At 34.0% G+C, this 16,625-nt stretch overlaps 1 protein-coding gene across 1 annotated transcript in view; it reads right to left on the minus strand.

Annotated features, from left to right (window-relative positions):
- LRP1B (LDL receptor related protein 1B) overlaps window positions 1-16,625 on the minus strand; it is a 1,837,374-nt gene that overhangs the window by 751,516 nt on the left and 1,069,233 nt on the right. Inside the window, exons 10-11 of the mRNA XM_049097407.1 lie at window positions 14,513-14,656; window positions 9,417-9,653 (exon numbers count right to left, since the gene is read on the minus strand). Of these exons, the coding sequence (XP_048953364.1) occupies window positions 9,417-9,653; window positions 14,513-14,656 (381 nt within the window). The remainder of the gene's footprint in view (window positions 1-9,416; window positions 9,654-14,512; window positions 14,657-16,625) is intronic.

The following is a 16,625-nucleotide window of genomic DNA, read 5'->3' on the forward strand; positions in this document are numbered from 1 at the left end:
TTGGCCAAGGGAAATGAAAAAGTGAGATTCAACAGAAAAGCCCCCAAAAGCTTGCATATCTATACAGACAGGTATAGGTACACACACATACCCAAATCCCTCAAGAGAGTAAATTTTAAAGATTCATTATGCTCAGAGAGAGGCCAGTTTACAACAAGACTTGTTCAAATAAGACGCTTGCTGTCTCCTTATCACTCCTAACCATTCACACCCCTCTCATCGGTTCCGGCCAATGTTGAGAAGTGAGTGAACACTGGTAACTGACTAGCAAGCTGGGATTGTTGGCAGGGAAAATAAGTGCAGGGCAAAGAAAGATGAGGAACCAAATACATCCTCCTTTCCTTTTCCAGGCTTCCAGCCAGAACACAATACAAGTGATAAGCATGGAAGACTTGATGATAGATTGAATTTAGAATTGTGATATACATGTACATATAGTGGACTGGATTGGGCAACTAATTACCAAATTGATACTGTGTTTCTGATTTAAAGTCTGAGAAATCTGTCAGTTGCCTAGTTGTGAGGAGAAAGGATTGGGATTTGATGGAGTTTTGCTCTCAAAAGTTTTGTTAGTAAGAGAGTCTACAAAATACATTTTCAAATCCAAATAGGAGACAAAAAATAGTTATGCTTCAGATAGATCAGATCATTTTTCGATATGTTTGTTACACATATGACTATTACCACCCCCCTAAAATCTTCTCAAAACGGTTAGTTTTATGGGAACTTGCTCAGCTTGCAAGATTAGCATTTTTTTTTAAGATTTTATTTACTCATTCATGAGAGACACAGAGAGAGAGAGAGAGAGACAGAAAGAGACAGAGGCAGAGACACAGGCAGAGGGAGAAGCAGGCTCCATGTAGGCAGCCCGATGTGGGACTCAATCCCGGGTCTCCAGGATCACACCCTGGGCTGAAGGCGGTGCTAGACCGCTGAGCCACCTGGGCTGCCCTGAGCTAACATTTCCTACTCCAGGACCCTCACAGTCATGTCAGCCAAGAATAATTTATCAAATGTGGCTTTGATAAAAAATTTGTATTAAATTAAGCAATACTACAATTAGAGTCAAAGTTTACAATAGTAGTCCTGGGTTAATAAAGGATTCCCAAATGATTCCTTGAGTAACAAATAAAAATCACATAATGCTAAGGCTAATTATGCAACTGGGTAGAATGCATTTCTTTTCATTTATTCTGAAAAATGGTAACTTGTTTAAAATGTGCAAAAAATTATACTGATCAAAATATCTATAGATAAAATGGTTACATTTGTGATAAGATTCTAATGGTACTTTGGAGATTACCAAGTATTTTCACATTATCTCCTTTGACCTTCACAGCAATTTAGCATTTACAAGATAATAGACTTTTTGTAGAAGCTTCTGGAGCTATTCTCAGGTAATGTGTGTATCCATGTATTTGTAGTTTGTTGTATGCATGCATCTGTAGTACAAATAGCATGTATTTGTCGATGCTTATGCCTGATATAAAGGCCTATGTTGTGTGGAAACAAATAAGGGGATAGATCTCTTCTTCAAATTCATTAGCCACACAATCAATTACATTTTTTTTATGACATTGTATTTTAAATCCAGAGTTCAAGCTTCTATTCATGTCAACTTTTCAGACAAAAGGATATGATATTGGCTTACAGTTTTTTCAAATATCGCATATACTTCAAGACAAATATTTTAAAATATGATAAATATATAGTTGCAAATTAACAACGAAACTGAACCCATATTTCAGAACTCAAATTTCTAGTGAATCCTGGAAAAACATTTTATTGATAGTTAATGGGAGTCAGTATATGCAAACAGGCTCTGACCTTGCTACTCAGTAGGACAGTATCCATTAGATTCTTATGACTTGCAAATGCTCATAAATCTCTTCTTAAAGTTTTAATTAGGAAATGCCTCATAACCAATAAATGTATTCATTATTTTTTTTTTCTAATGGTAGGTCAGTGTCTACATCTCTCAGAGTCTCAGAGCTTTTCCTTTAAAAGTTAATGTCAGAAAAATGAGATTGATATGCACCTCTAATCTAAAAGCAGCGAGTGGGGATCCCTGGGTGGCGCAGCGGTTTAGCACCTGCCTTTGGCCCAGGGCGCGATCCTGGAGACCCGGGATCGAATCCCACATCGGGCTCCCGGTGCATGGAGCCTGCTTCTCCCTCTGCCTGTGTCTCTGCCTCTCTCTCTCTGTGTGACTATCATAAATGAATAAAAATTAAAAAAAAATAAAAAATAAAAGCAGCGAGTGAAAGGTAGTTTTTAATCTTAAAATGGTTTGCAAGGCATACTCACTATTTAAAGTTCATGGCATGTGATGTAATGAGCATTGGGTATTATTTAAGACTGATGAATCACTTACATCTACCTCTGAAACAAATAATACATTATATGTTAATTAATTGAATATAAATGAATAAGCAAAAAAACAAAGTTCATGAGAACTTTCTAACATAACTTGTGATATCTTAACATGTTTGTTTCATTGCTGTAAAACTGGCTCTCTATGACTAGAAACTCCTAGAGAGTTGTATAATGCTGAAGTTTATTGACATTCAAGTACAAAGGGTGAGCTTTCCCCAAAGGTCAGGAACAAGACAACAATGTTCACTCTCGCTTCTTTTATTAAACACAGTTCTGGAAGCTCTAGCTACAGCAATCAGACAACACACACAAAGAAATAAAAGGCATCAGAATTGGCAAGGAAGACGTAAACCTTTCCCTATTTGCCGACAACATGATACTAAATATAGAAAACTCTAACAACTCTACCAAAACACTACCAGAGCAGATAAATAAATTCAGTAAGGTTGCAGAATACAAAATGAATGTATAGAAATCCATTGCATTTCTATACACTAATAATGAAGTAGCAGAAAGATAAATTAAGAAAACAATCCCATTTATAAGTGCACCAAAAATAATTAAATACCTAGAAATAAACTTAGCCAAAGGGCTGGAAGATCTGCACTCTGAAAGCTATATAAAACACTGATGAAAGAAATTCAAGATGACACAAACAAACGGAAAGATATTTCATGCTCATGGATTGAAGTACAAATATTATTAAAAAATCTACACTACCCAAAGCAATCTATAGATTTAATGCAATCCCTATTAAAATACTAAATGTTTTTTTTTCACAGAACTAGAACAAACAATCCTAAAATTTGTATGGAACCACATAAGATATCAAGTAGCCAAAACAACCTTGAATAAGAAAAAACAGTATCATAATTCCAGACCTCAAGTTATATTGCAAAACTGTAGTCATCAAAACAATATGGTATTGGCACAAAAAATAGGCACATAGATCAATAGAATAGAGAGCCTAGAAATAAACCTACAATTCTGTGGTCAATGAATATTTGAGAAAGGAGACAAAAATATGGGAAAAGGCAGTCTCTTCAACAAATGGTGCTGGGAAAACTGGGAAGCTAAATGCCTAAAAGAATTAGATTGGACTACATTCTTATACCATACACAAAAATAAACTCAAAATGGATTAAAGACCTCAATGTGAGACCTGAAAAAAACAAAAACAAAAACAAAAACAAAAACAAACAAACAAACAAAAAAACTTCTAGAAGAGGGCACAGGCAGCAATTTCTCTGCCACTGGATGTAATAACATCTTTCTAGATAGGTCTCTTGAAGCAAGGGAAACAAAAGCAAAAATAAACTATTGAAACTATATAAAAAAAAAATAAAAAGCTTCTGCACAGCAAAAGAAATAACCAACAAAACTAAAAGGCAACCTACTGAATAAGAGAATATATTTGCAAATGACATATCTGGTAAGGGGTTAGTGTACAAAATATATAAAAAACTTATATGATTCAATACCCAAAGCATAAATAATCCAATTAAAAAACACACAGAGACATGAACAGGCATGTCTCCAAAGAAGACATACAGATGGCCAACAGATACATGAAAAGATGCTTAATATTACTAATTATCAGGAAATACAAATCAAAATCACAATGAGATACCACCTCACACTTGTCAGAATGGCTAAAATCAAAACTGAAGAAACAAGTGTTGACAAGAACATAGAGAAAAAGGAAGCCTGAGGGAATGCAAACTGGGTGCAACCACTGTGGAAAACAGTATGGAGGTTCCTCAAAAATTTAAAAGTAAAACTACTATCTGATCCAGTAATTGTACTACTGGGTATTTATCCAAAGAAAATGAAAAAAAAATTGAAGGGGTATGTGCACCCCTATGTTTATTACAGCATTATTTACAATAGCCAAATTACAAAAGCAGCCTAAGTGTCCATTGATAGATATATGCATAAAGAACATGAGTTTTTTATAATATATATTATGTATATTATATATATATATATATATATATATATTACTCATACATAAAAAAGAATGAAATCTTATTTGCAATAACATCGGTCGTCCTAGAGGGTATAATGCTAAGTGAAATAATTTCACTCATATGTGGAATTTAAGAAATAAAACAAAGGAATGATAACAAAAAACAATAACAGAAAAAAAGAGAGAGAAACCAAAAAATAGACTCTAACTATAGGGAACAAACAGAGCATTACCAAATAAGTGGGCGAGAGGATGCCTGAAATAGGTGAAAGGAATTAAGAGTACACTTACCTTGATATACACTGAGTAATATATGGAATTGTTAAGTTGCTATGTTGTACATCTGAGACTAATAAGCACTGTATGTTACCTACACTGGAATAAAAATAAAACTAAAAATAAATACACACATACCTACATACAAACTGGATCTTTATGACAAACTAGAAATTTCTGGGGAATAATGATATAGTTCATTGATATCCAAGACAAAATCGTGATCTCTGGAAAATGATAATCTGACTCTAAGGTTGGTATCATTTGGGAAAGATAAAGTCCTGTAATCTGTTGTAAGTAGCCACCCACTGACCAGTTAGATTAGAGACCTAGAAATATTTCTGGAGTTCTGAAGTGGGTCTTAATTTGGTGGGCACATCTGGGGGTGCGGCTGGTGTTGTAATGAAGTTTCTTTTCTTTTTTTTTTTTTAAGATTTTATTTATTTATTCATGAGAGACAAGAAAGAGAGGCAGAGGAAAAATAAGGAGGCTCCTTGCGTGGAGCCCGATGTGGGACTCAATCCCAGGATCATGCCCTGAGCCTAAGGCAGAAGCTCAAGGTCGAGCCACCCAGACATCCCTGTAGTGAGGGTTCTAAGGATTACAATGATGACTAATAATTCATGTTCCAGGTATGATACCATGCATTTCAAACCCACAAAGGAACTGTTGGATTCTAAAATCCATGGAGGGAGTATGGAGATGCCGGTGATGGGACCCAGCTGAAGAATAGGGTTTGATCCTCAGATGCTGGACAAGCTAACATACAGATAAGGCACTACCCTTCCATAGAATGTCAACAGATTATCTTCAAACATGTTATTTGGAGAATATGTTCTGCACAGAAAGACTCCTTCCCCTTCCTCCTGGCTACACTTCTATTCATAATGTCAGAAAAGAGATCCTAAGTTGCCTCCTATCCAAAGTGTTTCATTGTTCTCCAATTTCATGATGCTTGTAAATACCGTCAGTAAAAGGAGTCTGAGGTGTGGAAACCTGTACCCATTTCGGATCTCAATCAAATAGTACCCACCATAAAAATATATATATATATAAGTTTGGTCCATAAACTGGTTACGAGCACAGGCTTTCTGTTAGTACCTGTGGCTGTTGTAACAAATTACCACCAACTTGGTGACCTCAGATCTCCAGTTTAATTATGGGAGCTGTTGAAAGTAGTTTTTCTGTTATAGCTGCAGGCATTAATAACTTTCAAACTCAGGAAAAATGCTTTGAGTGTTTTTTTTTTAATATTTTAAAAATATGGAACAATATGAAAGATTGTTTTAACATGCTTTCTATTTGGATATATGTATCCCAGTAGAATTAATTTATACAGCAGAACAAGTACTGCATTAACAGAATGCATACAATAATAAATTGAATACTAAATTATTATTTTTATATTTTTATCCTTTCTACTGAAAATTATAATGCATACTGCAATGAAAAATGAATCTTGGACAGGACACCCAAGGAGATGAAAGTGAATTTGATCTTATAAAAAGCATCTATCTTGTTCTCTTAGATAGTATAATAGTTATACCTAGAGAGAATGGTTTATTTAAATTCCCTGACCACTTAGTCTAATTGTGCTTCCTGTTGATATCTCTTTTTCCTTTTTACCACAGTGTCCTACTTTATTTCTGGTACAGCAGTTATCATTATCCTATTCATTTATGTGTTTATTATCTGCCTCTCACTATTAGGTACACTAAGTATGAAACTTTATCCTATTTCCTGCAGCATTCCCATCACCTATGATAGCACCTGGAACAGTGAAGGTATTTGCAGAATTTATTAACTAGACCAAAAAATAAATCAAATAATAAATTAAAAGAAATAGTATGAATTTTATAAAAATTATAGTAAGAATTCTAGAGAATAGGAAACTTACAGATTGGTAAATGCTCTGTCTTAATAGAAGTCTATTTTAATTAAATCACTAGTATGTCTTCATTTCATAGATACTTTTAGTACTCATTGAGGTAGATGTAAGTATCTAGATGTAAGTAAGGGACAATTTTCCCTTTTCTTTTATTTAACTGCTGTTTTAGCTCACAAGATTCTACAGACTATAGAATATACCACATTTAGGAAGTTTTCCATACACCTCTGAGAGAAAAAAAGAAAAATCAAAGAATGAATAGAGATGGGCCTTTTTTGAAATGCTGTTGGTGTTTTTCTTTCTTTATAGAAAACCTCTAAGCTTACATGAAAGATGTTCAAAATATTAATGTTTTATTTACAAACAGCAAAATCTTTGTATCCTTGTACTTCAAACTGTACAAATTTATCTAAGACTCAGAATTTCTACCAACCTTACAAAATACTTTGTCAAACCAAGCATTGCCTCTCAGTCTTCAGGTTGGATAGAGGATATGCTAGCTAAATTAGTGACTAAATTAGTGACTACACATAGAATTTTCTGATTTCAAGAATGATAAACTGTCAATTGCCAAATATAAGTTCTGTCTTGACATGTTGTTAATCCTAGATCATAATGTCTTTATTATTCTCTTGGTAAGAAAGAATATCAATAAAAAAGCATTAAGCAGTCCTTCCACAGGAATATCAAAATGTTAAGTATATTTCAGGTGTTAAATCTACAAAATGTTCCCATAACCTGCATACTGCCAAAGCAACATGGTACAGATGTGCCTGGCAGTCAAGTGGCTATTACAACTGATCTCTGTTGCTGTGGTGAAATGCAAAGATTTACCAATGTCACTGATAAGATATTGTCATCAAAGTTAAGGTTATTAGCTGGAACATTCAGTCACGGCACAGGAACTGACATATTTTGAAAGGAAACCAAGAACCTTCTATGTTACATTTCAGTCCTTCATGAAAGGCCTGATGTGGGATTCGATGCCAGGACCCCAGGATAATGAGACCTGAGCCGAAGCAGACGTTCAACCACTAAGCCACCCAGGTGGCCCTCTCTGCTCCATTCTGCACACCACCACCAGATTGATTCTCTTAAAATATGTTTTCATTCACATTATCCTTTGACTCAAAGTATTTCCTGCCCCTTAGCCCTTCAGGATTTCCTCCAGTCCCTTCACATCACATTTCAGGTCTTTCATTTAATCACCTCTCACTTTCCATCGATCCTCTGACCCTATTCCCTGCAACCAAAACCTCCTGTAATGATCTACTTAATGTCCCCTTCATTCTCTTTCTGGAGTTCTTGATTTTTTTTTTTTCTTTTTTTCTACGGAATTCCTGGTGGCTAAAATATCCTCCCCTACCTTGTAACATTCTTCCTTTAAGATCTACCCCAAATACTTCCTGAACACATAAAGTTCTCTAGGAACATTCACATGAAGACATATTTTCCTTCCTGTGGAGACCCATTACATGGACATTCTCCAATAATTATATATTTCTTTGGGTCCACTTAAACTTAATTAAATAAAATGCTGCAAAGTATTTACATTTTTTTGTGTATTTATATTATTTCCAAAGGTAGATATGAACTCCTTAAAGGTGGTAACCACTTTCTTTTTTTTTTTTTTTTGGTAACCACTTTCTAACATTCCTTTTATCTTCTAAGAGAGCTAGCACAGTGTTCCTCATCTAATAAGCATATAATTAATGTTCCCTAAATGAAGGATTTTTAAAATATTTGAGAAGTAAGCAGATTGTATATGTGAGGAAACTGAGTACCAGAATCATTACTGAACACGTCTAAAGGTGACTAGCAGTCAACGATTTGCCTTGCTTAATTATTAAAGATCTTTTCTACTGGGATGCATGTGTGGCTCAGCAGTTGAGCATCTACCTTTGATTCAGGGTGTGATCCCGGGGTCCGGGATCGAGTTCTGCATCGGGCTCCCTGCATGGAGCCTGCTCCTCCCTCTGCATAAGTCTCCACCTCTCTGTCTGTGTCTCTCATGAATAAATAAATAAAATCTTAAAAAATATAGTTTCTACTGGGATACACGTGTGGCTCAGCGGTTGAGCATCTACCTTTGACTCAGGGCGTATCCTGGGGTCTGGGATCGAGTTCTGTACCAGGCTCCCTGCAGAGAGCCTGCTTCTCCCTCTGCCTAACTCTCTGCCTCTCTCTGTGTCTCTCATGAATAAATAAATAAAATATTAAAAAATATATTTTCTACCTATACCAAGTTCTATTATTTTGTTACTTGATCGGTTGCTCCTAAGCCATGAAATTTATAAAATACACTGTTTTAATAAAGTATAGGCATATATGTTTGCAAATATAGTCTTGCATATAAATATCTATAAGTACAGCTAGGTATAAACAAAGTTTCTCTGTGAATACAGATATTTCAAGGGCAACTCCAGAGAACTCAATTTTAATGATTTATAAAGTAAGGAACAATATGCACAAAATGCAATGACAATGGGGACATTGAAACTTCTAATGCACTTTGAATGACATGACCAACATCCTAGAAAGAATCAACTATTGCACAAGTCTCTAATGTCCTGTGAAATCTTATGTCCTGCCATATAGCACTATGAACACAATTGTAAATCTACATTTTCCATGAAAGTGAATAAGTAGCTTAATTTAATTCCAGTAATGTTTACAATGTGGTGGACAATCCCAAATTCCATTTCAGCCTGAAGGTTTTAATATGCTGGTATGCGAAAAACATGTAGAAATAATGTCACTCAAGAAAATTAAATTAACAAATATTTTTAAATCAACAGTAACTACTTAGGTTCTGGTTAGAGTAAGTTTTACAGTATGTTGGATTCATCCTCTCACCCCACTTTATCTGTGGGCAGTTTGATGCTAGTATCATATGCTGTCACTTACCATCTTTGAGGATGGTTTCTCGCTCTGTGCCATCTATCTTCTGCCGGCCAATTAGGAAACTGGTGGTGTCAGCAAAGTAGATATAATTGGTTTCTGCATGGAAATCTAAAGCACGAGGGTTTACCAGATTCTCTATGGGGATCATGTATTCATCAGCTATCTTGGTATTCAAGTCCATTCCTCTAACAATTCCTGGGCGTCCTTTCCCATAAAAGAGGAACAACTCATTCTTCGGTCCTGCAGAAGAAAGATTACAAACACAAACAACTGAGGCTGCCTAATCTTCTTTACACTGCAGAATGCCACTGTTTAATTAACTGGCGCAATTAGCGTTTTTTAAATTCAATACCAAAAATTAAACTCTAAAATATGCCAAATGTATCTTGATGCAAGAAGGCCCGCTAATTGCATTACTTTAATTAAAACAGAAATTACTTCCGTGAATGGGTTATATTTAGTTAATTATTCTTTTGTCTATAACTGCCTGTGTAACAAAAACATGACAGATCATTGGATAACTGGTAACAGTAAAATGGACATTTATGAAAACATCCGGCACGTTTAGTTTTACAATTCATTGCAGTCTATCTAACACATTCTGTAGATACTAACTGTAGCATTCATTATGTCTGACGATGCTAAAAACTTTAGACATTTAAAACATCCCACCTCGGAGTTTGCATCTAAGGCTGTCAAAGGCAAACAAATAGAATCACACAGTATCACATATGCATGTGAATATATTACAAATGTCTAAACAAGTGATTTATTCTTTTAAGGAATGAAATAAAATGCCAGTTACAGCATCACTTTTTTCTTTACGTCTTAATTAGAATGTTAGAGGTTGATGCCTTCTGCCAGTAACTCTGATGTATAACACAGCCCTTACCAAAAATGAAACAAAACAAAATAAAACAAATACAAAAATCTCAAACAAAAAGAAACAATTTCCCAGTTTAAAATGCCAGAATCAATGTAGCTTTTTCAACAGAATGAATTGACTCCTTCATATTTTCATATGGAAATACATGCCATGCTCTTCAATGGCTAGAGACATTGACTTAGTTAATAAACACTTTGAAAAAATATATATATATAAATTTGAAGAATATATATAAAAGGAAAAACATTCTGAGTTTTATTAATAAAACTGAGGATACTTATTATTCAATTACAATTAGATAACAGTAACATAAGTGAGATTCTTAGCAAAGTAAAATAACTAAGCTATAGAAAATTTGGAGAAAAAAGGGAAAAATGATTAATTACTCATAGACTCAACATCCTCAATATAAACAACATTATCAGTTTATATATTTTCTTTCTTTTGTTTTCTTTTAAAATTAATGTTATTGACTTCTAAATCCATATAAACCGATATTTATTATATTTCAATATATAAAGAGAAAACAAATTTCATGTACCTGGCACAGAATTTAAAAATATATTTCCAGAACATTGGAAGGTATGCATGTGCCCTAAACCTATTCCCCACCCCTTCTTTTCCTATTCCTTTTTCATCCCAAAGACGTCCAATATATTGATAATTTTATCATGTATTTTGTCAAGTTTTAGTACATATTATATGTACTTGCCAACAGAAATTGTTTGATTTTGCATATTTGAATTGCATATGTGATCTCTTCTGTGAATTTTATTCTGATTATATTTTTAATATTCATCCATGGTTGTTGTAGTCACTCTTCACTTATTTTCACTGTTACGTTGTATTCCTTCATGTGACTATTTCAAATTTCATTTATTTAGTTATTTTTTAAATGTGCAATTAATTACATAGGACACTCACTTTTATTATATATTTTTAAAGATTTTATTTATATATTCATGAGAGATACAGAGAGAGAGGCAGAAACATAGGCAGAGGGAGAAGCAGGCTCCCTGCGGAGGATCCCAGAATCATGACCTGAGCCAAAGGCAGATGCTCAACCACTGAGCCATCCAGGTGCCCCGACACTCAATTTTATATTGTGCTTTTATTATTAAATCTTAGCATCAAAATTATGTTCTATGTTGATCTATTATTTTAAACTTTATATTAATTCTTTCAGTATGATCAGTATAATGTATGATAATTTGTCAAACTGTTCCCCGGTTGGTTTTATCTTTTCATTATTATAATAATAATACTGAGATAAGCATGTTTTCTTCGACCTAGCATTTTACACACTTTCTTAGATGATCTCTAAGTATACACTTCTAGGAATGGAATTGCTGGTAAAGAATATTAACATTCTTCTTCCTCATTGCCCTCACATCCTCTCAGTGTCCACCTACTTTCAAGAGTATCTTTTAAAAATATTGCATATTGCTTAAAAGTAGCGAAGATTTATTTGAAAATTAACATTTTCTACCAACTCGATATGCATAAATATTTTTGTTTTTAAAAAATAGGAATCTTAAAAAAATTAAAAAATTAAAAATAAAAATAAGGATCTTGTGTAAGCACTTTAGTACCTCATTTTAAAGAAATGATATTTTTTTAAAGTCTTCAAAACATTATTTTCAATGACAGCATCATATTCCCTGCTAGAGAGGTAATACAATGTAGTCAGCTGTTTACCTATTGCTGGATATTTAGATTGCATCTGGGTTTTTGTTATTATAAGTACATTTACAATGAATTTCTTCAGTCAAAAGAGGAATCATTTCTTAAAGAATACTGTCAATTTTATGTTTTTTTAAAATATTTATCTAATGTCTTCCCAATAGTGACATCAATTTCCAATTCTATTAGCAATGGATAAGAACACTAGTTTCACCATACCAATTATGCTAATGTTTATTTTTAATTGATGTTTTCAGTGGTAACTGGTAAATCTGGTACTTCAGATACTTGGTTTAAGGTATGTGTGTATGCGTGTGCTTCATGTTTTCTTTTTTAAAGATTTTATTTATTCGTTTATTTATTTAGTATGAGGGGGAGAGGCAGAGGGAGAGAACTTCAAGCAGAATCCCCACAGAGCACAAAGCCCCAAGCAGGGCTCAATCTCAAATTCCTGAGGTCTCAACTTGAGTCAAAATCAAGAATCTGATGCTTAACCAACTGAAGTATGTATATGCTTTAAATAAGAATCACCATTTTTCCCATTGTTTACTTAAGTCACTTACTTTAGTCATTCAATACCTACTTTAAAATTTCTTCTGGTGTGTTTTCTTATACGATAGACAATTGAAACTAAAAGCTATAATTTCAGAGACTCTCATAGAGCAATAGACCTGGTTTTAAGTACCTATAATAAGATGTACTAACTCAAGTTTGGAATATGGAAATAAGAACGCCTTCTGCTACTTCTGTTGGTATTCATCCAAAGGAGAAATTGAATTTTTCCACAATAGTGTTCTTCCTTTGTGTATATCAAGTGGCAAGTAAGAGGGTGTTGTTTTGTTTTGTTTGCCAATAGGAAATTATCAGTTGTGACATATTTCTGGAACTAATAGTTGTGATGCAAGTTGAGGAGATCCCTGGATATCAGTTAAAGTGGTGTATCTTTGAAGTTACCATTACCATTTATGACTTCCTGAAGCCCTGCCTTCCTATTGTGGCAGGTTTCCAGTTTTAAGCCAGGGTAGTTCAATGGTTGTTTTGAGGGATGTTCTTAGGACTGAATCTAGAAGCTATTGCTGATTTTCACTAGCTATGTGAGCACCTATCTATTTGGATTTAATCTTTCAACTTAAAGTGGCTAGAACTGTCTCTCAATGTAAATATACCTTGATTGATAGACTACATTAAGGGTGATTGAAGTTTATGCAACTGTGATCCTGTTTTTCTCCCAAACTTATATACGTAGGTATGCATGCATGCAAATATGTATGTATAAATGTGTATGATTCTATTTTTAATGATGTGCCACTACTTTTCAAGTGTTAAGCACACCAGTTGAAAGACTGGTCACACACACATACACACACACACACACACGCATGCACACATACAACTTCACTCACCTTGAGGCTTCTAATTCTTAGTTATCCAGAGGATCTCTTAAACATGAGACTCAGCATTTCATACAAAGTTAGAAATAAAAACAAAATACCAATATATATATTTATCATTGAGCCTTTTGGGTTGTTGATTTAAAAATGTTTGTACTACCATTTAGACTTAAATTTTAACAAATTTAATAATCTAAACTCATAGTCCTCAGGAAGCACATGACAAGAAATTCATGTCTCATTAAGAAATGGTAAGAGAGTGACTAGAGAGGGGCTACTGTCAGAAATAAAAAGACATTGCTATAACAAAATGGAGACATAATGGACAAGGTAAAAAGCAGTCATCATAACTTTAAAAATTATGGTATTGAGGGATATTGAAAGAACAACTGTCTAACACATGGACATCATTTCTATAAGGACCAATCTACTCTACTTGATTATGAAGACCCCAAGCAAAGACTTTAACTAATTTGGGGGCAAAAATCTAAGTTTATAAAAATCAGGTATAAAATTATTTATTGGCTTATTTAAATAAGGAACAATTACATTATTCAGCATATTTCAAAAACAAAACAAAGATATGTCTAACTGTTAGAAAGCTTTTCAATAAAATTGTTACACAGATTGATATTTCATTAGTATAGCTCCAGTTACCTGGAAAATTAAATAATGAAATGAATTTCACTCCCCAGTGATGCTGGATAAGGTAAAACATTACTTTATGTGGATTTCTGTTGGACTAAACAACACACCTATTACTAGGAGCAGCTTCTTAGTTTAGATAAGAGAAAATATGGTCAACCAATGATTCAGGCTCATTAGACCAAAAACCTTCTTTAGGGAATTAAGGAAAGGATCTTCTGAAAAATATTCCCTTCTGAAAAATTTCCTAGTGGTCCATAAATTTAGTGACTCTATAGCCTGATTCAATTTCTCATTCACATCATCACAAAACAAAACAAACAAAAAGCCCCAAATACTGATAAAAATGGGTGGTACGTTTTCCAGGCAAATGTCACCTGTTGAAAACTTATTGCTGATGTTGATGTTGCTAATTAATATGAAAACAAACAAACAAACAAAATACTATTCTGAAGCAGTAGCTTCTGGCAAAATGTTTGATTTTAACAACATACTTTTGCACGACCTGCCATCACTTCCCAAGTTGAAGCCCGTCCTGCAGCGACAGGTCCGTGTTTTGTAACTGCTGCTGAGCAGACAGATGTGTGAGCATCCCCCTGGCATTCCATATGGATCCACTTCACATGCATGGCCTCTGACTACAACAAATAAAAAACAGCACACTTAGAAATTATCCAAAGATAAGATAATTATGTGCATTGGTATGCTGAAACTTTTGCAGCGCGAGAGGGAATCTTATCAAAAACCTTTATACTCAGCTATTTATTACCATAATCAATTGGTAAAAAAGAGCTTACACCTCATAGAAGAAGAAGTAGGAATTTGCCAAAGTCCTCCTCAGGCTATGTTTAAAAAACACAATTCTGCTTTTATACTAATTTAAACTGTTTACACGTAGGCAAAATAAGCAACGTGACTTTTTTAATGTATGGTTGGTGTTCTTTTTGAAAATATGTATTTCTTGTAAGTGTAAAAGATGCTGTAACGATACCCCCAGGTTAGGTAATTAAGCAGAGAAAGGATTTCTTTGTAAGTAACCCATTATATGGGCACTTAACCTAGAAGAGATATAATTCAGTAACTGTCTTTACTGAGAAGTGCTGAAACAGTTTTTTTTCCCATCAGTTTTGAGTTCATTGCCATTTTGAGAATTGTACCACAAATCGAATGTGTGTGTGTGTGTGTGTGTGTGTGTGACTGCAATTTTTTAAAAGGAGGAGGCTAGTTAATATGTGGACATTGAGAAAAAGAAGGAAATCTTATGAGTGTAGAAGTTAGAAAGGGAAAAAAAAAGGAAAGTACCATATGAAAAGAACGAGAAAAAGAGGAGTTAAAGAAAAAAAGGCTGTGGTAGGAATGTAAGATTTTATATACTATTGTAATTATACTTCCTTTTGATCACCACTTACCTGAAATTGTGACAAATAACATAATAATTTTCTTTTAATAATAAAATGATTATGCTTTTAAAAATTGTGCCATGTTTGTTTTGTATTCTTGATCTTTCTAAATGAAAAGATCTCTGATCCCCTACCCTTGTCCCTTAGAGTGTATTGTGAACACAGTAGCCATAGTTATTCCCTTAAAAAGCCAGTCATATCATGAGACTCCTCTGCTTAATGCTTCCTAAATATGCTTCATCTCAATAAAAGTATAAGGAAAAAGGTTTTATAATAGTTTATAGGGCCTTATCCATTATGATCCTCCTTCATTTCTCCAATCTCATCTTCTACTTCATTTTCTTTTTTACTCTGTTGAAAGACACACATGTGTCCTTGCTGTTTCTTGAAAAATTTAAGCATTCTCTTCCTCATGGTCTTTGTGCTTGCTCTTCTCTCTACCTGTATGTCTGTGCCTCACTTTTTCAATTATTTCAAGTCTTCATTTATTTCATTATTTCAGTGGGACTTCCTCTGACCACTCAATATAAAATTGCAAATCATCCCCATCCCTAAGACTGTTTTATTTTTCTCTATAGCACTCAACATCTTCTAAAATAATAATAACTTACCTGGTCATTTTAAAATTATGTTTTCTCTACTAGGATACAAGTCTTATACTGGCAAGAATTTTTTTTTTTTTTTGGCTGTTTTTTTTTTTTTTTTTTTTCACTGCTGTAATCCCAGTGTCTATACAATAGTGCCTGGCACATAGTAAATGGTCAAGAATAATTGGCAAATAAATAAATACTAACACCAAACGCTAATAAGGTTATTTATAGAATTCCAAGTTTAAATTTACAGTAAATGGATTTGTGACAATACATTGCCTCAACAAAATCTATGTTAACGTTTAAGTAATTCTAAATCAGTTTCAATTTGAAGAACAGAAAGATGATGAAAATTTGGGGTTGGTCATTCTTGTATATTACATTATTCTTTTTTTGCTTTTTAAATATTTTATTTATTTATTCATGAGACACACAGAGAGAAAGGAAGAAACACAGGCAGAGGGAGAAACAGGCTCCCTGCAGGGAGCCCCGTTGAGGGACTCCATCCCAGGATCCCAGGATCACGCCCTAAGCAGAAGGCAGAGGCTCAACCTCTGAGCCACCCAGGCGTCCCATTTCATTAATCCATAAATAATTGAGTGTATACTGTATTGATG

The sequence above is a fragment of the Canis lupus genome, chromosome 19 (genome assembly GCF_003254725.2).
Source record: "Canis lupus dingo isolate Sandy chromosome 19, ASM325472v2, whole genome shotgun sequence".
Classification (NCBI taxonomy): domain Eukaryota; kingdom Metazoa; phylum Chordata; class Mammalia; order Carnivora; family Canidae; genus Canis; species Canis lupus.